General features: G+C 39.3%; 1 protein-coding gene across 4 annotated transcripts in view; it reads right to left on the bottom strand.

Moving 5' to 3' along the window:
• Positions 1-243: 243 nt before the first annotated feature.
• ptprz1a (protein tyrosine phosphatase receptor type Z1a) overlaps positions 244-26830 on the bottom strand; it is a 104982-nt gene continuing 78395 nt past the window's right edge. For 2 of the 4 annotated variants that reach the window (XM_061722208.1, XM_061722210.1), the window contains 17 exons: positions 18436-18524; positions 18088-18173; positions 15747-15767; positions 13562-13658; positions 13302-13384; positions 12443-12577; positions 11643-11777; positions 8762-8925; positions 8535-8670; positions 7823-7969; positions 6666-6759; positions 6454-6527; positions 5308-5424; positions 3626-3781; positions 3235-3377; positions 2984-3119; positions 244-1428 (listed from right to left, as the gene is read on the bottom strand). In XM_061722208.1, coding sequence (XP_061578192.1) covers positions 1285-1428; positions 2984-3119; positions 3235-3377; positions 3626-3781; positions 5308-5424; positions 6454-6527; positions 6666-6759; positions 7823-7969; positions 8535-8670; positions 8762-8925; positions 11643-11777; positions 12443-12577; positions 13302-13384; positions 13562-13658; positions 15747-15767; positions 18088-18173; positions 18436-18524 — 1957 coding nt within the window. In that variant the 3' untranslated portion in view covers positions 244-1284. The remainder of the gene's footprint in view (positions 1429-2983; positions 3120-3234; positions 3378-3625; positions 3782-5307; positions 5425-6453; positions 6528-6665; positions 6760-7822; positions 7970-8534; positions 8671-8761; positions 8926-11642; positions 11778-12442; positions 12578-13301; positions 13385-13561; positions 13659-15746; positions 15768-18087; positions 18174-18435; positions 18525-26830) is intronic. The other 2 variants (XM_061722209.1, XM_061722211.1) reach the window with 2 other exon arrangements.

Below are 26830 nucleotides of genomic sequence, written 5' to 3'. Positions count from 1 at the left end.
GTGAGTGAGTGATACCTTATTTAAAAATCAGACAATGTGATTTTTTTTTTTTTTTTTTCATTTGGTCTCTCATAGTTGAGATAAACCTGCGATGAAAATTACAGGCCTCTCTCATCTTTTTAAGTGGGAGAACTTGCACAACTGATGTCTGACTAAATACTTTTTTACCCCACTGTATATATTGATAAAACTCAGAAAACCTTATGTTGGAAACTGAAAAATATCTCTAATGACATGTTTCTGGTAAAGTATCCAAGTTTCTCTCATAGTTGGTTAAAAATGCTTCTTTTCCTAATAAAAATCCATATTTGACCATTTCCTGAACATTAGACTGTGAAATTCTGATGTCAGTGTTCCCCAATCCAGGTCTGAGCCATCTGAGGAAACTGTGCAGAATCCGTGATTCTGTTTGTCAGGGAACAAGAGTCACTGCAACTTTGCACCGGTTGGTTCTGCAAATGCAAAGAAAACAACAGGCTTTCTTTGGTACTCCTTAATTTAACTTTAATTACCTAACTAATAATCCAGCGGTTTTCCATAGACAACTAAAAAAACAACTTGTCAGCATCACATTTAGTCTGTTACAAAACAGAGTATAAAAACATTAAGTTCTAAGCACTTCGAATTGAATCATTTACTAAAAACGGTCAAATATAAAAATCTAAAAGTATAAATAAAAATTTGGTCCGTCATGGTGAATACCATCATATTATTTACATTAGATTATTATTATTATTTCATTATTCCAGGCCCTTATTTTATATCTGACATCATTAGCATGCTGCTGCTACTGTTGCAATCGTTTTTACAAAAAGCAAGTTCAGTGCAAAAGCTCTATCAAAGACAAACTAACAAAATATCCTTTGATGTAAAAGATGCAGTTTTTCCCTTTTTTCCCCATTTGGCTCAGTGCCAATAAATACAAAGGTTTAAGAAGAGTTAAGTGAAATTTCTCAGGGCAGTACAGAGCATAACCAACACTGGACAGTTAATCTACAGCTCATATCAAAGTTAGAAGTACAGGAAGAAAGAGTTTAAAAAGGCACACATTATGAATTCATACACAGTTCAAAACCAGGAAAGAATGAACTTGGGGACACGGTGGTCTCAACAGGCCGACCCTGGAAGCAGCGGGTTTTCTGCGGACTGGTTTACGTCTCGCATCCAGAGACGTTCCACTGGTGGGTGGAGGAGTGGAGGAGTGGAGGAGTGGATGGGTGGAGGGGTGGAGGAGTGGAGGGGTGGAGGGGTGGAGGAGTAGAGTTCAGTGCGTTTGTTTGGCCGTTACACCAGGGACTCCAGGCTCTCGGCGGTGCTGGCCGTTCCCACCACGATGGTGCCGTTGTTGTCAGACGACTGGTAGGTCTTCTCGTCTTCTCGTGTCCCGATGAGACTCAACATGGCTTTGTACAGGAACTGGTAGGGATCCTGGAAAAAACAGGCCAGTTATGACAATTATGATAAATGTACCAATTCTGGAGCTATTATGTCTCTATGACAGTGTGAGTTCTGATTCAGCACCAATCATGCTTTATGGTGATTATTATTATACCGTATACTGCGAAAAATTCAAAATCTTACCAGGAATATTTGTCTTATTTCTAGTTAAAATGTCTCATTTTTTGTCAAAAAAATCTCATTACACTTAAAACAAGAGTCATTACCAGAAAAATAACTTACTTGACAATTTTCACCTGTTTCAAGTAAATTTTCACTTGAAATAAGTAGAAGAATCTGCCAGTGGGACAAGATTTATCTTCTTATTACAAGCAAAAAAATCTTGTTCCACTGGCAGATTTTTCTACTTATTTTAAGTGAAAATCTACTTGAAACAGGTGGAAATTGTTGTTTTTTCCAGTGATGAGTCTTGTTTTAAGTGTAATGAGATTTAAAAAAAAATAAAATGTTTTTGCAGTGTATACATAGTATACGTCGGTTATTACGGTCAAAATGTTCAGATTTTAGAAATGCATGCTCTAACTAAACCATTTGTGCAGATACTACTTTCAAATAGTCTTTTTTAATAGGAAAATTAATAAACTAACGAACTAGTGCCTCTGATGTTGAACTGCAAAAGTAAAATGTTCTTGAATAATTTAGTTCACAGTGTTTCATTATCTATGACCAATATCGACCGGGGCTCTTAGCATCATAACTTTACTCTAAGTTTTCATCTGTTTGCACAAATTAATACTTATAAAACTGCTACCTACCTACGCACATTTACCTAAAGTCAGATTATCTCATTAATACGGACTCTAAGAGTTGCACTGCAAAAACTCAAAATCTTAACAAGAATATTTGTCTTATTTCTAGATAAAATGTTTCATTTTTTGTCAAAAAAATCTCATTACACTTAAAACAAGACTCATCACTGGAAAAAACTACAATTTTCACCTGTTTCAAGTAGATTTTCACTTAAAATAAGTAGAAAAATCTGCCAGTGGAACAAGATTTTTTTGCTTGTAATGAGAAGATTAATCTTGTCCCACTGGCAGATTTTTCTACTTATTTCAAGGGAAAATTTACTTGAAACAGGTGAAAATTGTCAAAGAACAAGTTATTTTTCTGGTAATGATGTTATTTTAAGTGTAATGACATTTTTTGACTAAAAATGAGACACTTTAACTAGAAATAAAACAAATATTCCTGGTAAGATTTTTAGTTTTTGCAGTGCAACTCGTACGAATTAGATAATCTGACTTTAGGTAAATGTGCCTTGATGCTACATTCCCACATTAACATGATAAAACAAACAGTTCACACTGACACCAGATCTTCTACCAAAGAGACCACGCTGTAACACTTGAGAGATCATCTTGAAAACAGTGATATTGTTACTGAAAAAAGCCCAACATGTAAATGAGATCAAGTGTGAGCATTACAACTGGCATCACCCTTTACGTGTAATTAGTGTAAATCTCAGCGTCTGTATCAGACAGCACATTACCGTCAACCTACTGTGACGCAGCCAAACACTTACAATGTCACTGAAGACGCCGGGTCTCATGAGGTTTATCAGTTTGGCCGCCTGGAACACGTCGACTGACTCTTCAGCGTTCAACTGGCGCGTCAGCGATGACAGAGCACAGAAAGTTCCTGCTGTGACTCCACCCACGCTGCGAGAAGAAAAACAATTCTTAGCTCACACAGGTAATACACACTTGGAATCACAATAATCACACAGAGCTCTCTCCTCTGTTTATAATCTTTGATACATAGTCAGGTTCTTACTCATCGTGGACTACAGTAGGGCCATCCTTGGCAGCATTCTCCTCTTTCACCAAATTGAGGAGCTCAAAAGTCTGGCTGATGGGACTGTCTGGATTTGGCCAGCAGGAGACACGGTAATGTTTCACCTCCAGCACGTAATCGTCCTATTCAGATGAGGACAAAAGGCAGGTGTCACTGGCAGCGGTTCATTTCATCAGCACTTCGTCTGATAAGTGTCTACCCTACACACCACTTCAAAGTTACAGTACCAGGAGGATGCTCTTTATTAGGCAAGGCAAGGCAAGGCAAGGCAAATCAGTAGTTTAAATATGATCATGTTTTAGAACGAGCAGATTTCGAGCTGTGTATATATATACACAACAGAAGCCAGCAAATTCCAGGTTGGTCTAACCTGCGTAGCTTCCAGTACATAGTCTTGAATGACCAGCATGTCCTCGTTGGACAGACAGACGTGAGTTTCACTCCTCTGACTGACGGTGAACATCTCGTAGCTGATTGGCTGCCCTTTCTGGGGCCAGAAGACACACGGCTCCATCTCCTCCAGCTGCTGGTGACACAGGAAGTCAGATGACAGATTAGATAATATACATCTTCGCGTTTTAAACAAACTTCTTAAAACTTTGGTAGCGATGGATTTTGAGTACAAATGGGAGATTTATACATTTTCACTTGTAATGTGTTTGTAGCTGGTTGGAACATGATTGTTAGCGACCACTAAAGATCAAAATCGAATCACAAATCTGGAGAAGAGAGGAACTTGGCTGCAGAGATAAGCGACCACAATTATCTACTGCACGTCGGGGCATGAATTTTGACGGTGGATAAGATTGAGATTAAAGCGGAAGTTGATCTTTGTGCACATTTGTCAAGTGTCTTCTCCTGGCAGAGAACGTAGGACTTTAACAAAGTCAAGAAAGATAATTATGTCATTTGACTTTAAACTCAGAGTGTAACATTTAAGGTAATCATTTAGGATGAGTTGGTTATACTATTTTATGCAAAATTCAGCTGATGCGTTTACCATAGAAACAGACACAGGGAATGGTTTCTCAGCTTCCCCTGCTCGTTTTCCATGTCTGACAATGTTTACAGACAAATATGAACTTACACATGTACAGGAGCAAATGATTGCCAGACTCTCACAGCATGAATAAGTGAACCATCAAATCTTTACTTAGGGCCCGAGCACTGACAGTGCGAAGGCCCTATTGTATCTGTAGGAGTTTTTGTTCCAACGAAATGAAGGCCTTTTTGCCCCCCTAAACGTGCCCCAAAAGTCACCAAATTTTGCACCAAGCCAGGTCTGGCGAAAAATGTGATATTTCATGGTTTGCATTAATGGGCGTGGCCTAATGGCTCAACAGCACCCCCTAGAAAACTTTGTGCCTCAAGCCCCACAATACGGTTTGACGTACATGCACGAAAATCGGTACACACCTGTATCATGTCGCAACTTAAGGAAAAGTCTCTTGGCGCCATGGCCGAAACCGAACAGGAAGTCGGCCATTTTGAATTAATCGTGTCATTTTGGTGCAATTTATGCCATTTCTTCGGCAGTTAATACGGCCCGAACCGTAACGTGCACCCAGGTGTGTTATACATCAAAATGTGCGTCTAGATCATGCGACGATGGGCTTTACTTTTCTCAGTCAAAAGCGTTACCGTGGCGACGATAGACGCCAAAAAGCGCACCCCACCATCATCTGATTTGATGATATTTTCTGCCATAACTTTTGAATGGTTTGACATAAAGACTCGTGGGTGGTGTCATCTGACATGGTTTTGAGTCCTTGAAAATAATTGGTCTAAATTAGCCCCGCCCCTTCTTCTGATTGGTCGATATCTGATAGTCCCTATTTTCTGCCATAACTTTTGAATGGTTTGACATAGAGAGTCGTGGGTGGTGTCATCCACTAAATGTCCAGGCCTGAAGAATCTACATGCAAGTCATACAAGCGCTTCCACTGCAGCCTGAACGTGCACAAGGGTGCGAGGGCCCGTTCATCGCTCATCGCTCATCGTTCATCGTTCATCGCTGCTTGCAGCTTTAATATTGTAATTTGAATGATTCACCCGTGGCAGTGACACGATGACTGGAGCGTTGTGGTCCCATATCATCTTCCAGAAGTCCTTTATGGTGCCAGACAATGGATTCTGGGTAATGATGAACTCAGTGCTGAGTGTGTAACCCTGAAAAAGGGAAAATAAAATGACTTAATAAATATTAAGGTATCAAGGCATTATTCATCAACTCCGATGCAACATGTGTGCATTTCCTTCCAAGGCAGGATGGAAGCAGCATGTCCAAGATGAAACTACTGTAGCTTTTTTCTGTTACTGGCTTTTGGCCACACACAATAATTTACAATAAATTAAGAAGATGTAAGATTTTTTTTTTAAATGAAAGAACAGGATGGAGCCCTAGTACGGCATTAGTCAATTCAGGGTAACAACCTGCTGTTACAGAGCCAGTGTTACATGTTCACCCTGCAAAAACTCAAAATCTTACCAGGAATATTTGTCTTATTTCTAGTTAAAATGTCTCGTTTTTAGTCAGAAAAACTCATTACACTTAAAACAAGAGTCATTACCAGAAAAATACCTTGTTATTTGACAATTTTCAACTTTTTCAAGTAAATTTTCACTTGAAATAAGTAGAAAAATCTGCCAGTGGGACAAGATTTATCTTCTCATTACAAGCAAAAAAAATCTTGTTCCGCTGGCAGATTTTTTTTTACTTATTTTAAGTGAAAATCTACTTGAAACAGGTGAAAATTGTTGTTTTTTCCAGTGATGAGTCTTGTTTCAAGTGTAATGAGATTTTTTTGACAAAAAATGAGACATTTTAACTAGAAAAAAGACAAATATTCTTGTCAGCGGTCAAGTCTGATCAAATAAATCTTCAATATTAACAGGTAGAAAATAAAATAAACTATTTTTTCCTCTGTTGTCTCTGTATGCTTCACCTTGTGCTGCTGAAGACTTCCCGCAAACTTAACAGTATTCAACTCAAGACCTGTGCCGCTGAAAAATTTGCAGAAACCTTAAAAAATCCTTTCCATTGTGACTTTTATATACAAGAGACAAAGGTGTTTAACACCTGCAATTCCTTCAGATTAATGAACATCCATGAAAGTGTGAAGGGGGCCCTACAGTCAGCGTTGAACTGATCCTTTTATCTGACGGTGTACGACTAAACCCGAGTCTCAGTGCCCTTACAGCAATGTACGATGCATTGATGTAGTCGGAAGTTTCTCCCTCTGTCACAGACAGACGCACTCGTGACCTCTCAACTGTAAAAGAGAAAGAAGGTGCAGTTCATTGCTCTTAAAAAAATCTCACATGACCTCATCTGAGTCCAACAAACAGCACGAGTATCGGTTCCCCTTAATGCTGCAGCCAAGCTGATACGATCAATGTTTGAGACTCACCAGGGATCACGGAGCAGCTCCGGTTTTTACTGCGGTTGCAGTCCTGCAGAGCTGCGGTAAAGTCACTCTGCTTCACGTTGGAGTGACACACCAGCTGTGGAAAACATTGGCATTTGGAAAGTACGATCAACTCTGCATCATGAACTTGTAGCCTACACATGATACAGCTGATACATACTCAACTAATATATTAAAGCCGATTCAAAATCATATAAACAAGAAAAATGGGAGAGCCTGTTTATTTTAATAGTAGCATATCATTTAGAAGTGAGATCACAAAGACACTACCAACAAATATTCTTGTCAGATCTGCCAGAACTGTTTTATTAGGGCCCGAGCACTGACAGTGTGAAGGCCCTGTTGTATCTGTAGGAGTTTTTGTTTTTCTTGTTTTTCTTCTGACGAAATGAGGGCATTTTTGCCCCCTAAACGTGCCCCAAAACTCACCAAATTTTGCACGCAACCCAGGCCTGGCGAAAAATTTGATATTTAATGGTTTGCATTAATGGGCGTGGCAAGATGGCTCAACAGCGCCCCCTAGAAAACTTTGTGTCTCAAACCCCACAATACGGTTTGATGTACATGCACGGAAATCGGTACACACCTGTATCATGTTGCAACTTAAAGAAAAGTTTCTTGGTGCCATGGCCGAAACCAAACAGGAAGTCAGCCATTTTGAATTAATCGTGTAATTTTGGCGCAATTTATGCCACTTCTTCGGCAGTTAATACGGCCCGAACCGTAACGTGCATCCAGGTGTGTTATACATCAAAATATGCGTCTCGATCCTGCAACGACGCGCATTACTTTTCTCAGTCAAAAGCGTTACCGTGGCGACGATAGACGCCAAAAAGCGCGCCCCCCCTTCATCTGATTGGTCCGTATTTGATAGTTCCTACTTTCTGATATAACTTTTGAATGGTTTGACATAAAGAGTCATGGGTGGTGTCATCGGACTCGGTTTTGAGTCCTTGACCTTTATTGGTGAAAATTGCTGCTTGCAGCTTTAATTGGCATTGTTCTGTCAAGGCTGCAGCCTAAACGTTGGCACCCCAGCAGCAGACGGGATGAGCACAGCGGCAGCAGTCTGTCATGAACTCCAAACGTCTGCACTAAACAGTCGTAGATCCTTATTAAGTCATTTATGAGCTGCTAACCTTTAACTGTTTGTCCAGGCGTGTCCTCCCAGAAGGCCCCGGGGCCAGCAGCTCATCCACATATCTGTGCATCTGAGACGCCGCCACCTCCGTCTCTCCTGACAAGATGGCTTCCACCAAGGCATCGTGGATGAAAACATACTGCTCCTGCAGAGAGGAGACGGTTCAGAGACAGGACTTAAGCCCAGCTGAACAAATTCTTCTTTCAGTAAAAAGAAAAATGTCTTCATGTTCTCCCCTTTTTCTCTGAAAGGTATTACAGATCCAGCCAGTATGAACCGTTTTGCACAGGTACAAAAGATGTACAAAAGGTGATGCTGGATAAAACCTCTCATCATTTTTCAACAAAAGACGGCACATTTATATTTTACGGTAAACCAAGATGTGTAAACGGGGCTGAAGTTGATGAAAAGGTACCTTTTAGTCAGTTATTCATAAAAGGTGTTTGACATAACATTTCTGCTGGACTGGATGAAATAAAATGTATAAAACAAATGTTAGAAGACATGAGGGAAAACCAAAGTTGTATTGTGATGTTGCAGCCTTGAAAAAATCCTGGATTTATGTTGTAAGGAACATAAAAATCACGTCCCAGGTCACAGATTCAACCCTTGTTTGGACAGACTGATCCACAAACCATCTGAATGAAATCTCTCACAAAGAAACCAAAGAGCTGCAAAGGGTTTGTGAGTTAAAAGAGTTGAGCTCTCACCTCAGTCTGAACCAGGTGGTTTCTCTGTGAGCGGATGTGTTTCAGGAAGCCTGTGATGTTAACTGTGCCTTCGTCCTTTATCTGCTTCAGCATGCTGTCCAGGACTATGTACGTGCCCGTCCGGCCAACGCCAGCACTGCACAAACAGCAAAGGAAGAAAAAACATGGGAGGAATTGGAAAGCTTTCCTCCAGTACAGGCGGCAGCGATGGCGAGGCTGCGTCTCACCTGCAGTGCACCACCACTGGGCCCTTGTCCTCCGGCTTGGCTCTGGAAGACTTACGGATGAAGCTCAGCAGCGGCAGAGCGAACTCTGGGACGCCCATATCTGGCCACTGGGTGTAATGGTATTGTGTGACTGTGCGCTCACCGCCCCGGCCCTTCTGGGACGTCTGCACGTGGACGAGAGGAAAGAAGGAATTAACGGGAAAACACAACGTCTCATGAGATGTAGGAGGTCCATGTGGATATGGAAAATGAACAACATAGACAGTCCAGTCCGAGAAGAATGAAAAAATAAAAGAAGAGTAAAATACTTTTATCTATATTAGCGTTGTCCCGATCACGGCATTTTCAAAACATCGGTATCGGCCAAAAAAGTATCGGGACATACCTAGTTATTAATGTTTTTAATATATATTAAATCTCTAGTTTTTGGGTTTAGGTAGCGGTAGCGATAGCTTAGCTCAGACTGCAATCAGATCTCAAGATTTAGGTCGATTGCTGTTATTGTTTTGGTTGGCTCCGTGCCGGTTTCGTGCTTTGTTTGTGGTTTTTTGTTGCAGATTTCCAGTGCTTGACGTGTGTTTCCGTGTGTTCCTGCTTCCTGGATTGGCAGTGGATGTCGTCACCCCCCCCCCCCCCCCCCCCAAAAAAAAAAAAAAAAAATCACTGGGTTTGTATGTGTATATTTATGTATGTGTACGCATTTGTATGCATATATATATGTATATATATTAAATATAGTAATAATGCACATATATATACCTTTGGTTTCTACCGTCATGGTATCAATCATTAATATGTGTGCAGACAAGGGAAAAAAAAATGTATACATTAAATCGTTTTATATATTGTTGCATTTAAGCGAAGTAAGCGAAACTAACATGATTTACATGTTGAAATTGTGAATTTTATACATGTCCATGTTGCATTAAGCTGCTGCTATTCATTTCATCCATTCAGAATGTTGCACTTAGTTTAAGCCAAAAAGTATTTTAATTGTCTTGTGTTTGTGAGTTTGACTGGATGTCATTCAAGTTAAATTGAAGTTAAATTTATTTATTTTTGTTAATGCTCTATTCTGCACTTTTTGTTTTAGTTTACAATTTAATGTTTTTACATTTTGTGGCACCAGAGCTGATAAGTTTTGTTGAAATAAATGTCCATGTTGTTCTCCATTGAACAATAAAAGAAACTTGGGATTATTTAGTTTTAGTCCTCTTTTCTTTTTTTTTCTTTTTTTTTTTGATTCATTGCCAAAATGTATCTGATCGAGAAAAAGTATCGGAAATGTACCGGGAGCCAAAAAAAGTGATCGAATTGGGAAAAATCGAGATCGGCAGATACTCAAACTAAATATATATATATATATATATATATATATATATATATATATATATATATATATATATATATATATATGGGACATTAAAACATCATCACATAATCATCACACACTGTATAATTAGTTCAATTTTTCTATTTTGAAGAAACCAGTTGTGAAAAAGGCTTCAATTCAGTGCCAAATATAACGCGAGGAAAATCTAAAATCTGTGGTCAAGAAATCAAAATTTACTAACTGAGAGTTCAATCATCTTACTGGGTTACACATTTCTTTTCCCCTATCAGTTCAAAAACCTCTTCTGGTTTCGATCTTTCTCGGTTGCAATTCTGAAACAATTACCAAATCCTCACCACATCAATCTACAGTAGGAGATGCAACCAAGTAGCTCACTGTTCTAGTATCTAATTGGCTACTGAATGACCCGGTGTTATGCCATTTTCTGCTGCTTTGCCAAAAAATGCTCCCTAATGGTTTTCTACCTTTGTAGAGCTACAATTTTACTTCCTTTTCCCCCAAGTTGTCCTTGTCTCTTGCCATGCCGTTATTGTAAATAAGAATGTTATTAATGACCTGCCTGCTTAAATAAAGGCCAATGACTCAATGAATATCAAATAAAGCGATAGAATTGTTTTTTTTTCTCTTTATTGTATAATGTTCACAATGTGTAATGCAATCATGTCATGGGTAGTTTATTTTGAAGGTTCAAATTCTCAACATCCCATATTATCCTTTTTACATTGTGCAAGAAATGATGCAAACATTGAAAATCGACTGTGCGCATGCGCAGAACCGCAAAGTAGCATTTCTCGGCAGGTAGCAGAAATTGGCAGAATACCGGCACCTTACGTCGACATGAGGGGACTAAAAAGGTGCTCGTTGCAGCCATAAAAGAGTTAGGGTTAGACTGGTTTTCTCTTTTTTTTTTGGTCAATCTCATAAATGACATGAACCGTTTGCTTCTGTCCACGTAAGGCGCTGGGTCATTCAGGAGCTCATGAACCGCTAGATCACGGCTATGTACATGTACATGTCCCAGCTGCAGATTGACACAGCGCTGATTTGACCAATGTTTCAGGATTTGCAACCAGGAAAAGAAAAAATTTAACTGAGAAAGATGATTCAACTCTCAGTTTGAGATTTTGATTTCCAGGTTACAGATTCTGGGTTTTGGTTCCCAGATTTTGAGTTTTGACTGAAATATATTTGGCTTGTTATCATATTAATAATCTTGTGACTCAGGTCATTTACATGCTGTTTATAACGTTTATAAACTGCAAAATAAGAGGAGTCACACGGATGAAAACAGAAGGTTTGGTGAACATGCTTCTGTACAGTCTGACGTGAAGGAAATACAGTTGTGTTGAAATATTAATCCAGTTTATGGAAGGAATACTGGTAATTAACCTACTTAACTATCATTTGTTTGAGTCATGGAATGATACACCTCCGTGTCATTTGTGTTGACTGTTATGTTGTTTTTACTATATTTTCCCGGTGTAATATTCCCTGATCCTCCCTGTGAAGTCACTGACAGCAGCTGACCTTTTTGCTCTGGGTGTTCCTCACAGTGAACGTCCTCTGGGTGTAGTGGGAAACAACTTTTGTGCTTTTCAGGGTCACCAAGAAATGTCCGTATTCCTCCTGCGCTTCCACCGGCCAGTACTGATCACACTTCCTCTGAGGGACACAAGCACATCAAAGATGTGATCAAATTGACACATTTTTCCGAGGTTGTTGGTATTTAAATATAAAGGTTCACTTTCCAGTTCCCCTTTAAGGTTTAGAAATAAGTCTGCACTGCAAAAACTCAAAATCTTGCCAGGAATATTTGTCTTATTTCTAGTTATTTTTAGTTTTTAGTCAAAAAAAATCTCATTACACTTAAAACAAGACTCATCACTGGAAAAAACAACAATTTTCCCCTGTTTCAAGTAGATTTTCACTTAAAATAAGTAGAAAAATCTACCAGTGGAACAAGATATTTTTGCTTCTTATGAGAAGATAAATCTTGTTCCACTGGCAGATTTTTCTACTTATTTCAAGTGAAAATGTACTTGAAACAGGTGAAAATTGTCAAATAACAAGTTATTTTTCTGGTAATGACTCTTGTTTTAAGTGTAATGAGATTTTTTGACTAAAAATTAGACATTTTAACTAAAAATAAGACAAATATTCCTGGTAAGATTTGAGTTTTTGCAGTGTGTGGAAGGAATTTACAGACAGAACTCTGTATATAAGTAAATAAGGGACATTTAATGTTTTTAGGTTTTCCTTCTAATAATATCTGCATTTGAAAAAAAATATGGTGGAATGTCTCTTAGTTTCAAGCTCAGATAACTCACTCGTCCTTTTTCCACCAGGTTGGTGATCATGATGATAGTGGTGACATCCTTCTCCCAGATCATCCTCCAGAAGTCGTCTGTGCTGGACTTCAGCGGGCCCTGAGCAGCGATGTATGAACGTGGCCTCTTGTAATCCTGAGCAACATGCAGCAGCGACATTAGCACAGAAAACTGCACACTTCTGTTGGCAATGATGTTCTATTGTACTACTTTTCAGATGCACACCAGTATTTGTGACACTAAACATGCAAACCACCCATTTTCTGTCTAGATGGGACAGGACCAGGGAGAGAACCATTAGTAATTCAGCTGAAGGAGGTGAACCCTACAGAAATATGTGAAAAGCTGAAAAGTATGATCAGCTTAAACCAGGGGTCGGCAACCCGCGGCTCTAGAGCCGCATGCGGCACTATGTACACCTTGTTGTAGGATATGTGAGTAGCTGCTATTTAAAAGTCACTGTGGACACCCAGTGTGTTGCATTTATGGAGACTTGAGGTAGGAGAAGCAGATGTGTTTGTTCAGAATTAGCAGAACCCAGAAATAAAAGGAGTGTTACTGATTATTGGGTTAATTCAGTACATGCAGCTTTGGTACTTTTGGAAACAAGGTAAAAGCTTACAGGAAGTTGGATTACCTTCAACAGAATCAACTCATCAACTGTCTACCAAAACTACTCTTGCAAGGGTGCTTACTGTATGTTTTGGAATAAATGGCGAAATCCAACAAAACTCATCCAGATCCAAAAAACTTTTGACTTAAAAAAGGTCAACACAGATTCTCAGCCTGGGGAACCATTTCATCTCTTGTTTTTACAGTTTGATAGCCTAAGATAGAAATTAAACCAAAAGTGTCTTACATCCACATAGTTGGCATTAATGTAATCTGTGGTCTTCCCATCTTTATCAGCCAGTGGTGAAAGCCGTACCCGGCTGTGGTCATCTGAGGGTTAAACACAAAACAGAGCAACATGAACAACAAAAGCTCCAAGATGAGTTACAGGACTGATTAACAGTTACAGGAAACATTATTGTATGCTTTATGTCACATCCATGCAGGAATAATTTGAAATAGTCCAATATCTCTTTCATACTGTATTAATGTTTGATGTGTACTCACAAGCCAATATGTTGCTGTATCTGTTCTTTGTCTTGTTGTCAGGGTGGTTGGAGATGTCAGTGGTTATCCCCATGTCCACTGTACATGCCTGCACCTCCTGGTAAAACACAACATACACAAATAAAATAAAGATTAAACTGTAAAGATTAAACTAAAAGGATGGGAGGAACAAATGTGTCTGGACATAAAGAAAGAGTTGTCCCACTGAAAACTTCTTCATAATTCCAGGTTGGAGTGAATCATACTTTAGTCTTGAAGTGTCTCCAGTGTACTTAATGGCTGGATATTTAGATTTATAAATGAAGAGCAGTAAGGTAGAACTGAGTGTTGTGGATTTTTGCCACTGTTTCTAACATAGCTCCAACGCTCCCACGTACATATGCTCCTTTAAAATTATAAATGTATATTGATTGCAAACTAAGCATTCATTATTAAATATAATCTATACCTATATGCGATCATAATAAGTTTGAAAGCCTCACACTTAGTCTAAAACTCCCAAGCTAGAAATCAGAGAAGCCAGTTTTGTTGGTGGTAGTGTACCGGCCCCCTCCTGGTACTTATCTTAGAGTTTTTGTCTTGAGTTTTCAGATTTTCTATCTGTTTTATTGCTTAGTACAGACAAAGGGGTCATAGTGGGCGACTTTAAAATTCATATGGATGTTGACCTCGATAATCTTAAATTAGCTTTTTTTTAAAGATTTTTTTGGGCTCTAGTGGCCCTTTATTTAAGCTGCAGAAAGGAAAGGGGTAGAGAGAGAGATCGGGGATGACATGCAGCAAAGGTGCGCAGGCCGGGATTCGAACCTGCGACCGCTGCAGGAGGACTGTAGCCTCAGTATATGAGCTGCTGCTTAACCCACTACGCCACAGAGCAGCCCATCTTAAATTAGCTTTTAATTCTCTTTTAGAATCGATGAACAAAGCAATGCACTGTGTCAATCATACCCTCAATCTCCTCGCCTATAGTGTAGAACCAGATAATTAGTGTACTAGTTAGTGTCGCCTGTGAAACAATCGAGGGCTGTGACCAAGGTTCTACCTCTGCAGATGTGGATTTTCTTGTCAGTAACACTGCAGATTTAGACTCAGCTTTAGATGCAGTTGCTCCTTTGAGAAAGAGGGTCACAGATAATTCACAGATCTGCATCCAAAAAAAAAGTGTGTAAAATGGAAAAGAAGTGGTACTCTTGTAAGTCTGTAGATTCTTATTTTGCATGAATCTTGTCTAATAGTAAATAAAATAGCTCTTCGCCAAGCTAGAACTGCTTATTATTCATCGTTGGTACAGGACAATAAAACAAAAAATAAGTTTTCTGTTCAGCACTGTAGCCAGGCTGACAAAGAGTCACAACTCTGTTGAGCCGTGTATTCCTGCAGCTCTCAGTAGTGAACACTTTATAAGCTTCTTCAATAGTTAAATCATCAGAATTAGATATGAAATCAACCAGTCCCACCTGGCTGTGGGTGTTTCTTCAGCTTCAGTGACTTCCTCGGGTTCTGACTTGACTCTAGATTGTTTCGTTCCTGTACACCTCCCTGAGCTGACCTCAGTTTTAATAGAGCTAAATCATCCACTTATCAGTTAGACCCCATCCCGACTCGACTACTCAAAAATGCTTTCTCTCTAGGTTGGTTTAAATCATATCTATCTGACAGATTCCAGTTTGTTCATGTACATGAGGTTTCTTCAGAACAGTCAAGGGTCTGCTATGGTGTTCCGCAGGGTTCAGTGCTAGGGCCAATCTTGTTCAGTTTATACATGCTGCCTTATGGAAGTTTTATTCAGAATCACTGCATTCATTTTCATTGCTATACTAATGATACATTTGTCCATGAAGCCAGATGAAACAGAAAATATAAAAATTATGATAAAACAGATGTTATTGTTTTTGGTTCCAAACACCTAAGAAAGGGATTAGATGATGTTGTGATGGAGAAACCTTGAACTTATTTTAAAAACAGAATTCGTTATTTAAACAGCATATTAATCAGATTTGTAAGACAGCGTTTTTCCATCGCCGTAATTATTGTAATGTATTCTTAGCCCTAACCCTTACCCATACTTTGTGATACATTTATTTCACACGAACATACATCTTTCATAATAAGACAAAAAGAGTTAGATTGTATGTAGCATCATCCACCAGTAAACACGCATGCAGACAGGAGGACAAAGTCTTACCTCGTAACTCTCTTTCAGTATCTATTGGTGTGGTTGAGGAACAGCAGGCAGCCACGACGTTTCCATGACAACACAGGCAACCAAAGGGTGCAAAATAAAAATTACAAGACAACACAGAAAGAAAACGACCAAGTACAGATCATGCCACTGCCAACACAAAGGGGGAAAAATCAACCCAAAGAAAAAACTATAAAATACCAGATTTTGGGCTCTGGTTCAACTTTTTTCCTTTTTTTCTCTTTTTTTTTCTTCTTTTTTTTCTTTTTTTCTCTTTTTTCTTCCTTTTTCCTTTCCTTTTTAATCTCGGCATTTCGATTTTTTTCTCGACATTTCGACTTTTTTCTCGAGATTGTACTTCAACATTAATCTCGACATTTTGACTTTTTTCTCGACATTTCGACTTTTTTCTCGACATTTGCCAATTTATATTAACTTCTTTTTGATCAGACTGAGAAGACCTTTGCATCCATGTTTGCCCACACTGGCTTGATGGGTGACTGCTACGTATATTTCCGATGGCTTTCTAAAATCAAATTAGATTCCAATATTAATTAAGGGACACAATTCTGACTTGAAAATAAGTAATTGTCCTAAAAGATCCTTTAGGAAAAAAACAAAAATAGCAAAAAGGCACCATTAAAAAAAAGCCTTCCTTGGAACTACTGAAGTATGTAGCCTTTTCTGTTGATTTTTCCTTGTGTGGCAGCCATAGAAAAACACAAGCTGGAGCTTTGATTCATTACGTTATCTTGCAGGTCAACAGGTAAAGGTCAGAGACACAACTTAAAATAATGAATAAAGGCTCCTTAAAAACACAGCAGCAATGCTGCAGCATTTTCTTTCTTATACTGCAACGTTCCAAAAGATTATTTCTGCCATATTTATTGTTAATGCTGATATTAGTGAATTAGATCATTTTGAATTACAGTATATAAATAAATCAAGCAGTTTTGCAGCCAGGGCATCACTACAGCACATATCAGCACGAGTTGACAAACATAACAATGACACAATGACACGACCACAATTCTGCCCACACACTGGACTTTTGAAAATGCCCGTGAACTAAAATGTATTAAAGCTTTGCTAAAATTACACTCAAAATGATATGAAGATGATATGAAAAAAAAACAACCTGCAGTGATTCTTACATTTATTTTGACTTTATATAATACATGAATCCAAGACCTTTCATCCTTTAATGGGGCGACGTGCTGCCACTCACTCGCTTTATTTTATACTATCTATATACTTTTTCTACTTTTACTGTGACCACCAAATAATGTGGTTTTCCTGTCCTCCACCTCATCCACAACATCTCGATCTCAGTCTCCGTGAAATTTAGTGGCACGGTGGCTCGACACGTTCATTCATCCTGACGTGCAGCAGAAACAGACTGCAGGAAGCCACTGTGCATGCTCAGCAGGCTCATTTATATGCAAATACAGTCATGAACTACTTTGCATTGCCCATTTATGGTATGAAGTGGGCGTGTAAAGGGCGGGTTATGAGGCGAATTCACCTGCGCAACCTTCCAGCTGGACTGTGATTTATAAAGCGAACATTGCGTGCAAGTGTGCGTGCACACGGTTTTATAAATCCGGATTTTTTTTGCATTTTCGGCTTTTGGGTTTACGTGCACTTTTAGTTTGAATCCTACGCACTCTTTTATAAATGAGGCCGCAGGTGATGCTGAGCTCATTTCTGATGTATCCACCAAACTCACATTTGAAAGGTGGAAGCAGCCCCTGGGGACTGCAAGACTGCAGGAATTATGCGGTCTCACTTGATCAGAGTTCTGCCAGTTCTTGGTTTAACTACAACATTCTTGTTTTGGCTGAATTCTTTTCTATAGATGTTCAAATGCAAAAGTGTCCCCCCCTCTGACAACCTCAGTGTCTGCTGTCTGAATCTGCATATATAGTCATCCCTGTAGTGCACCAACTAACCCCTTGTGTCTGTGTCTCTCCTCTCTCTGTTCTTCATTCTCTCTTTCTGATCTCTCTTTTTGTCCCCCCTTATGATCCAGGTCCTGATCAAGGTTTCTTCCCTCCTAAAGGCCATTGTTCATGTAATAATTGCTCGGGCGTCAGGTTCTGGGTCTCTGGAAAGCATCTATAGAGATAACCTCTGTTGTCTCTATAGGTGTATATCTATAAATAAAATAGAATTGAGTTGAGTAGTAAATGTAAGAATCTGCAGCATTTTTTTTTTTCATGTGTGTTTTCCATATCGTCTCAATATTCTCTGATTCGTGGATGCATCATTATAGATATATATATATGAAAAAATAAAAATAGCTGAACTCAAAATTAGAGAGAAAAGAAATCACACATGATACCTCAAACTCCCTTTGAAAGGCCTGAGTCCTGTGAAGCTCAGCAACATGTTTGACAAAGTCCTTCACTGGAAGAGCAGCTTGGTCCTCTAGAAGACATTTCAAAAAGTCATTGATACTTTTCTCATGGGGATGTTTGTGAAAACAGGACAATTTTGACATGAATTGATTAGTAGTGGGACAGCATTTATTCTTGTTTTCCTTTTCTTTTCTTTTTTTTGTTGAGAAGACCAAATATAGTTTTTCCTAATGTGTAATAATAATAATAATGATGACGATAATAATAATAATAATAATAAGTGGGCTTACGTTGTATGTGTTGTAGTGTGAGTGTGCTTGTGTGTGTTTTACCAGATGTTAATGCAGCAGCAGTCTGTGCAGCGATTACTCTGGGCGATGAAATGTCATCGATGTAAAAGTGAGCCGTCTGGAAACACATTCTGCAAAAACATATTTTATTTAAATGAGATTTCACTCAAGCAACCTTATTTTATTAACATACACAGAGAGAGAGAGATTCATCATCCACATATATCAATGTTTGAGGTATGACAAATAAAAAAAACCAATCAGGTTCCTGTAAATAAAAAAACTAAGAATAGCTAAAATAACAGAGCAATCTGACAAATCCAAAGCTGACAGGCAGAAGATGCTTTTGTTTTCATGTGATTCAATGTTAGCCCGGATTTTGGAGAAAACATGGTAATCTTCCCGTAAACACAAGAATAAAGATGTTCTTCTAATCCGGGGCATGTTTTTAAACGGATTACAGCGTCTCTGTCAGAAATGGACATCACCGATTATGAGCACACAGAAAGAGTTTTGAGCTCTGAGATTAAAGACTGATACTCTGAAGAAACATAAATACTCTTCCAGTGAGTCTCACAAGGTTTATATTTCTGCTGCAGACAAGGTTTCTAGATATAAGGTTGCTGTGACCAAAGGCTCTCTGTTCCAGATTAAAATAATTCTCACTGATTCTGCTCTCATTTCAATTGTTTACCAAGCCAAGAAAGCCCATTTCTGTCTCTACATCAGTTACAATGCTCATTCATGACTCAAGCAATGACACATTGTAGATCTTTGGAGCTTGTGATGAAAACATGCCATTAGCAGAAAAAGGATCAGAAAAGAAAGAAAAAGAAGATGACAAACAGTATCCCACATAATAAAATCCTGATTCAAAGATGCAATTCAAAGAAGCATCTCCTTTAGTGGTAACTCTTTACTAAAGTGGGATTTGCTAGTTCATTTAGTCAGTGTGATACAACTTAAGCCGACATACCGATATGTCCGGTAAAATAAGCTGCAGCGTTTTAACACTAGTCTAAAATCTACTCTTAGCTGCACTGCAAAAACTCAAAATCTTAACAAGAATATTTGTCTCATTTCTAGTTAAAATGTCTAATTTTTAGTAAAAAAAATCTCAATACACTTAGAACAAGACTCATCACTGGAAAAAACAACAATTTTCACCTGTTTCAAGTAGATTTTTACTTAAAATAAGTAGAAAAATCTGCCAGTGGAACAAGATTTTTTTTGCTTGTAATGAGAAGATAAATCTTGTCCCACTGGCAGATTTTTCTACTTATTTCAACTGAAAATTTACTTGAAACAGGTGAAAATTGTCAAATAACAAGTTATTTTTCTGCTAATGAGTCTTGTTTTAAGTGTAATGAGATTTTCTGACTAAAAATAAGACATTTTAACTAGAAATAAGACATATATTCCTGGCAAGATTTTGAGTTTTTGCAGTGTAGTGCAGATATTTTGAGAAGAAACCCTTTTTCTGCCTCTGTTTTTGGTCAAACTGAAGCGTTTATGTGGGTGTATTTTTTAGTAGGTCAGCTACATGTATCTGCAAAGACTAATATCTGGCATAAATGTTGACAAAGTGTAAATAAAGAACAGTAGTGCATGCCCTGGGGGCCAGTGTCTTTCAGAACCCGTCCTAAGCCCAGATAAATACAGAGGGTTGTGTCAGGAAGGGCATCTGACATAAAACCGATATCAAACTAAATGTGTGAATCACAAGATCCATAACCCCGTACCGGATTGGTCGAGGCCGGGATTACCAACGACCGCCACCAGCGCTGTTGACCTACAGGGTGCTGGGAATAACTGGGCCAGTGTTAGTCGAGACGGACAGGAAGACGGCAGTTTCCGGCGGCAGACAGGAAAGAAAGAGACTAGGGCTGACAGTAGGACTCTGAATGTTGGGACTGTGATAGGCTAGAGTTAGCTAGAGTTGGGTGACATGATGTAGAGGAGGAAGGTGGATATTCTGTGTTTTAGGGTGCTTTCACACCTGTGGCCCGTTTGTTTTGTTCCGATTCAGGGGCTAAATCAATACAGTTTTGTTTTTCGTTTGTGGCGTTTGTGTTCACAAGGCAAACGTCTGTAGCGGTTCAAAGCTGATAATAAATGCCATGAACCAACTCGTCTCTCATTGGTCAGAAATGAACGCGGAAGGAGTTTCCTCTTCCGTACCCGGGGATAAACAACAAGCCCCTTTCACAGAGAGGGCGCAAAGCGCAGCCTGCCGCTGCCGCTGCCGATCCCGTTCATGTTCTACCGGCACAAGAGTGGACGGTTCTGCCGTGGCGTTTGTGCTGCGCAAACCCTGCCCGAATCGAACATTGTTTAATTTCACCGTGCCGCGCTGTGATGACATCTCGGCACGTCCAATAGTGGCCCTTTTGCACTAGTCTCACTTCAGCTCGGTTCTACCCGTTTTGCCCTTTTGCACTAGGGCTGAGATGGGTAGAGCCGCTCCAAGCCGATACATTTTTCTGTAACCATTCTAGCAAGGTTCTATCAGGGCTGAGTCTGGACTATTTCTGAGGTCACCACCCTCCTCACCACCGATTGGTCGGGGGGCGGGGCCGTCATCAAACTACAGGCCCCTGATTGGTCGGGGGGCGGGGCGGTCAAACGTTTGAATCAGGAAGCGGGAGTCAGCGCGAGGCGACTCGCAGCTCGCAGCGATTTTATTATACAGCACAAACGTCTGTTTGGTGATCCAACTCTGAGGTGCAGATGTTCATAAACCTGGTGACTGACGAGAGAATTAAAAAAGGGATGTAGACGGGCTGTTTTTTTCTCATCTGCGCCGACACAAACAAAGGTGTTGCGCAATCGAGTACGTCACAGCAGATTCACCCCAACCCGCCCACTTCTCATCTGGCTGTGCAAAAACACACGGGTGGAGCCGCGTCGAGCCGCGCCGGGCTGAGGCGAGACTAGTGGAAAAGTGCCATAGGAGAGAAGGTGGTGGAGGCTGCACCGACTCTTTTCCTTGCCCCCCGGTCGCACCTACACAATGACTGGAGTTGTGTCGGTTGCTGTTTCTATTATGTTCTCACTACAAATAAAAAAAACGCACCGCTCCAGGTCTGGAATGGAAGCGAGCAGAGACCACCTCTCCTAGGATCTCGGCTCGCTTGTTTTGTGCCGCATCCGAGCGCGATTGCTGTGTTCACATGTACCAAATGAATCAATCTATAGGGGGAAACGCTCCCTGTTACGGAACAACTGCTCCAAACGGGACAAGTGTGAAGGCACCCTAAGAGACCAAGTGGAGAGGTACCAAGGTTAGAAGCTTAGGAGCAGGTTTCAAACTGTTATACCGGTATTATGGTGTGGATTGGAAGATCAATGGAGGAGTTATCTTGAAGGAGGAGCTTGATAGGAATGTTCTGGGGGTGAAAAGTGGGAGAAGAGTGATGAGTCTGAAGCTAGGAATTGGAGGTGTGGTCCTCAATGTTGTTAGTGGCTATGCTCCACAGATGGGAGTTGATTTAGTTGACAAAGAGACAATCTGGATTGAGGTAGATGAAGTGAGGGAGAGTATTCCCAGAGATGAAAGAGTGGCGATTGGTGCAGACTTGTGGACAAGTTGGAGAAGGCAACAGAGGTGATGGGGAAGCGAGAGGAAGGAAGCTGGTGCGGCAGGTTAGGGTATAAAGAGGGAAATAAGGTGATGTGAAGATGGAAAGAGTACTTTGAAGAGTTTATGAATGAGGAAAATGAAATAGAATGAAGAGTAGAATTAGTGACCATTGTTGACCAGTAGGTAGCAAATATTAGTAAGGTGGACATTGAAGAGGATGAGGGAGAGTGGAGTGGAAAGGCAGTTGGTCCTGATGGAGGTATGGAAGTTTCCAGGAAAGGTGTGTGGGTGAGACGACAGAGAGCAGGGGTAAAGAAGGTGGAGGTTTTATATACTTAGGGTCAACAGTCCAGAGCAGGGGTCGGCAACCAGCCTTAGTGGCTCCCCGGAGTTTTTTCAAAAATCTGAACTTTTTTTCTTCTTTTTTAATTTTTTTTCTCTATTTTTTCTTCTTTTCTTTTTTTTCTTCTTTTTTCCTTTTTTGTTTTTTCTTCTTTTTTCCTTTTTTCTCTTTTTTTCTTCCTTTTTACTTTCCTTTTTAATCTCGACATTTCGACTTTTTTCTTGAAATTTTGACTTTTTTCCCGACATTTCGACTAAGTTCTCGAAATTTCCCCTTTTTTCTCAAAATTTTGACTTTTTTCTCGACATTTCGACTTTTCTCTCAACATTTCAACATTTTTCACGAAATTCGGACTATTTCCTCGACATTTCCACTTTTTTCTCAACATTTCCATTTTTTTCTCAACATTTCCACTTTTTTCCCGAAGTGCATAATAAAAAAAAATCTTCCCCCATTTATACCTAATATAGATACATGCAGCATGTGTTGTCTTCATTCTAAGGCTGATACAAGACTTTTCATTTTTTGCGGCTCCAGACATATTTGTTTTTTGTGTTTTTGGTCCAAGATGGTTCTAAAACATTTTGGGTTGCCGACCCCTGGTCCAGGGCAACAGAGAGGGAGAAAAGTGTCAGGAGTCAAGTGTGAGAGTATCAGCAAGGATGAAAGGAAAGGTGTTCAAGACAGTGGTGAGACCAGCGATGTGTTGTGGTTTAGAGACTGTGGCACTGAAGAAAAGAGAGGAGGCAGAGCTAGAGGTAGCAGAGGTTTAAATGTTGAGGTTCTCTTTGGGAGTGACAGGGATGGATGGGATCAGGAAGGAGTACATCTGAAGGACAGCATAGATGTTTTAGAGAGAAATTAAGAAAGGCCAGACTGGGATGGTTTGGACATGTACAGAAGAAATAGTGAATAAATCGATAGAAGAATGATGTGGTTAGAAATTCCAGGAGGGAGGTCAAGAGGAAGACCAAAGACAAGATTAATAAATGCCATGAAAGAAGACATGATGTTAGTTGGTGTAAGAGAAGATGTAGAGGATAGGGTTAGATGGAAGTGGATGATTCACTGCAGTGACCCCTGCAGGGAACAGCTAAAAGGAAAAGAAGAAATAAACAGAAATAAGACATCCCTCAGGTCTGCACACTAATCAATCAGATACAGTTGTTTAGGTGCATGCAGATAATAATCACATATTTTGGTCAGTTAACTCTTTAATGCACAAGAATTAAATATAACAAAAGAGTTGTTAAACCCTGAAGAGAAAATAATGATGTAAAGAAATGTGAAGAACACAATCGGGACGTAACATTCAAGAAGTAACCTGTCTGTAACTTGGTCTGAAAAGGAGGTAAAAGCTCAGATGAACAACAACATGACATCAGCACTGTCACTAATTGTATAATATAAACCAATTCAATGAATTGCAGCAAGCATGTTCTGGATAAATGCTGACCCATTATTCCTACGATGTTGCTTCAGGTGATTGAGTTTTGTACACATCTCTCTTGTGATCCCTCTTAATCGGGAGAAGGCCTGGTTGTTTTTTGAGCCACTCTGTTGCAGACTTGCTTGTGTATTTTGGATAATTTCCCTCTTGTATTCCTGTTTTTGAGTGAAGCTTTAATGTAATTACATAAGTGTGAGGAATGCAAAGTTGAGCCCCATTTCTGAATGCTTGTCATGTGTGAATAACCTTTCTCACTGCAGAATGAGGGACTCAAAATCAATTAGGGGCAGCCTTAAACCCGTCAGCAACAATGGCTTTTATAAAATCCCTGCTGATGTCTTACCTTTTTGTTTTTTACATTTGATCCTTGATCACCCTGTTATTCTAATATATACATTATTTCATCTGGTTAGTTGGTTGAATAAGGTTTTAGCAGCACACTACAAAAACTCAAAATCTTACCAGGAATATTTGTCTTATTTCTAGTTAAAATTTCAAATTTTTGGTCAAAAGATTTCATTACACTTAAAACAAGAGTCATTACCAGAAAAATAACGTGTTATTGGACGTGTTATTTCACTTGAAATAAGTAGAAAAATCTGCCAGTGGGACAAGATTTATCTTTTCATTACAAGCAAAAAAATCTTGTTCCACTGGCAGATTTTTCTTCTTATTGTTAAATAAGTAGAAATAAGTGAAAATCTACTTGAAACAGGTGAAAATTGTTTCCAGTGATGAGTCTTGTTTTAAGTGTAATGAAATTTTTTTGACTAAAAATGAGAAATTTTAACTAGAAATAAGAGAAATATTCTTGTTAAGATTTTGAGTTTTTGCAGTGCAGTCTCCCTGAAAGATGCTCATCATGAATTTCTAACATCACAATATTTCCCCTGAGCTTCCTTAGCAACAAGACCATAACAAAGTTAGTCTTGAGACCTCTACTTACTAAACAGAGCTGAAAGTGAGCTGATGCTTTTAAAAAAACATGAAGGTTCATGCCTCATGGGATTATTGTTGGTCTTCTGACTTCTGTTGACATTTTAAAAGTTATCTTAAGTCTTGTAAAACTACTTGACCTTAAATGCACATCGCCAGAGCTCAAGTGAGCACCGGGCTGTCGTCGGGAGGTGAAGAGAGACATAACAGCAGCAGGATTAGTGTGGCTTTGACCTCCTCCCACTAACCGTACAAGACACTGACATGACTTCTTCTGCCCAACATAATCAGGCAGATGTCCTTTTCTATCCCCTGACCCTCGCTGGATACACTCAGCTGAGTGGACGCTCACAGTTCTGCAGCTGAGAGCCATCCTTTACCCAGGATTAATCCCCTTCCTCCTCAGATTATTACCAGTTTATCCCCTCACAATCTTACAGATACAACAACAAGCTGAGTGCAAAACAAGAACAACATGTTGATTCTCTCTCAAATGAGGAAATGTACATTCAGTGAAAAAAATACGACAAGTGTTTACACTGCATAACATCATGTTTTTGATCGGATTTAGGAAGTTGGTTATTTCACGGTCTGAACTGGTACTGTAGCTCAGACTTCAAGATCATAAAAATAATGTTTTTCTGTGGAAATACTTTATCTAAACATTATCTAACATAATGTATCCATTATTCTGGAAAAAACCATTCACTTTCTCAAAATCCTGGATTCATCTATGTGAGATATAACATCAGTATCTCTGACGGTCATTTGAAGAACATCATTACTGTGTAAGGAAAAGTGCTGACAGTTCACCGACAGCTGCAAACCTGGATCAGGCGAGATGTACGGGGCTGTCCGTGAGAAAACACGCACGCAGAACAACACTGAGCACATTGTAAGACAAAGATTGTACCCATGTTCAAGGGGATTAAGCTTCCCAGGAAAATATGACAATCTACACACGACAAACCTTTCTGTGTCTGTGTTTTTTAAATTACAGTGAATGGTTGTTTCTTGCCTTCACAGACAGAAATCAACCACAGAAATGAACACCATCATGAAATAGGAAAGTTAGCTATCCTCATTAGACTGCACTGACTCCATTCATTGTGTACGTTTTAACCCAAACCGTAATCTTGACCTCTACCAGATTAAACTCTAACTCTAACCTGGAGCCCCGAAATAATATTCTCAGTCAGTAGGAGCAGACTGAAGGACAGCTGGTTATGTGGACGCTCACGGTGTGTGCAGCAAACGGATTCACAGCACCCATTTGTACCACAAGCCACTCACGGGCTACTGTACTTCCACACAGTTACGAAACAAAACCAATCTGCATCCACGTTAGTGTTTCAGCTCTGTTTTGGAAAAGCTCTCCCAGTCACATGACACTCCTGTAAACACATGTCACACAACCATCCATGCACACTGGACAAGTGCGCCTGAAGTCATACACTGCAAAAACTCAAAATCTTAACAAGAATATTTGTCTTATTTCTAGTTAAAATGTCTCATTTTTAGTAAAACAAAATCTCATTACACTTAAAACAAGACTCATCACTGGAAAAAAACAACAATTTTCACCTGTTTCAAGTAGATTTTCACTTGAAATAAGTAGAAAAATCTGCCAGTGGAACAAGATTTTTTTGCTTGTAATGAGAAGATAAATCTTGTCCCACTGGCAGATTTTTCTACTTATTTCAAGTGAAAATTTACATGAAACAGGTGAAAATTGTCAAATAACAAGTTATTTTTCTGGTAATGACTCTCGTTTTAAGTGTAATGAGATTTTTTGACTAAAAATTAGACATTTTAACTAGAAATAAGACAAATATTCCTGGTAAGATTTTGAGTTTTTGCAGTGTAATAAGCACGACTCAGCTGGGAATAGCTCATGATGGCAGAGCTCCTAAGGTTGCAGGCCACTGACTTGTTATCAAAAACCAAATTTGACATCATGACAGTTTATACACCAAAAAATAGCACCTTTTTTCTGGGAGGTGATCCCAGAAAGAAGGTTTTATCACTTATCTTATCTTGTTGTATTACTTAGGTCATTATTTTATGCTAAACAATTAGGGGCTGGTATATTAGAACCATTTCTGCCTATTTTGCTTGAATATTG

The sequence above is a fragment of the Cololabis saira genome, chromosome 5, assembly GCF_033807715.1.
Source record: "Cololabis saira isolate AMF1-May2022 chromosome 5, fColSai1.1, whole genome shotgun sequence".
NCBI classification, from domain to species: Eukaryota; Metazoa; Chordata; class Actinopteri; order Beloniformes; family Belonidae; genus Cololabis; species Cololabis saira.
The sequence above is the reverse complement of the archived record's forward strand: the minus strand, read 5'-3'. Positions and strand labels throughout refer to the sequence as shown.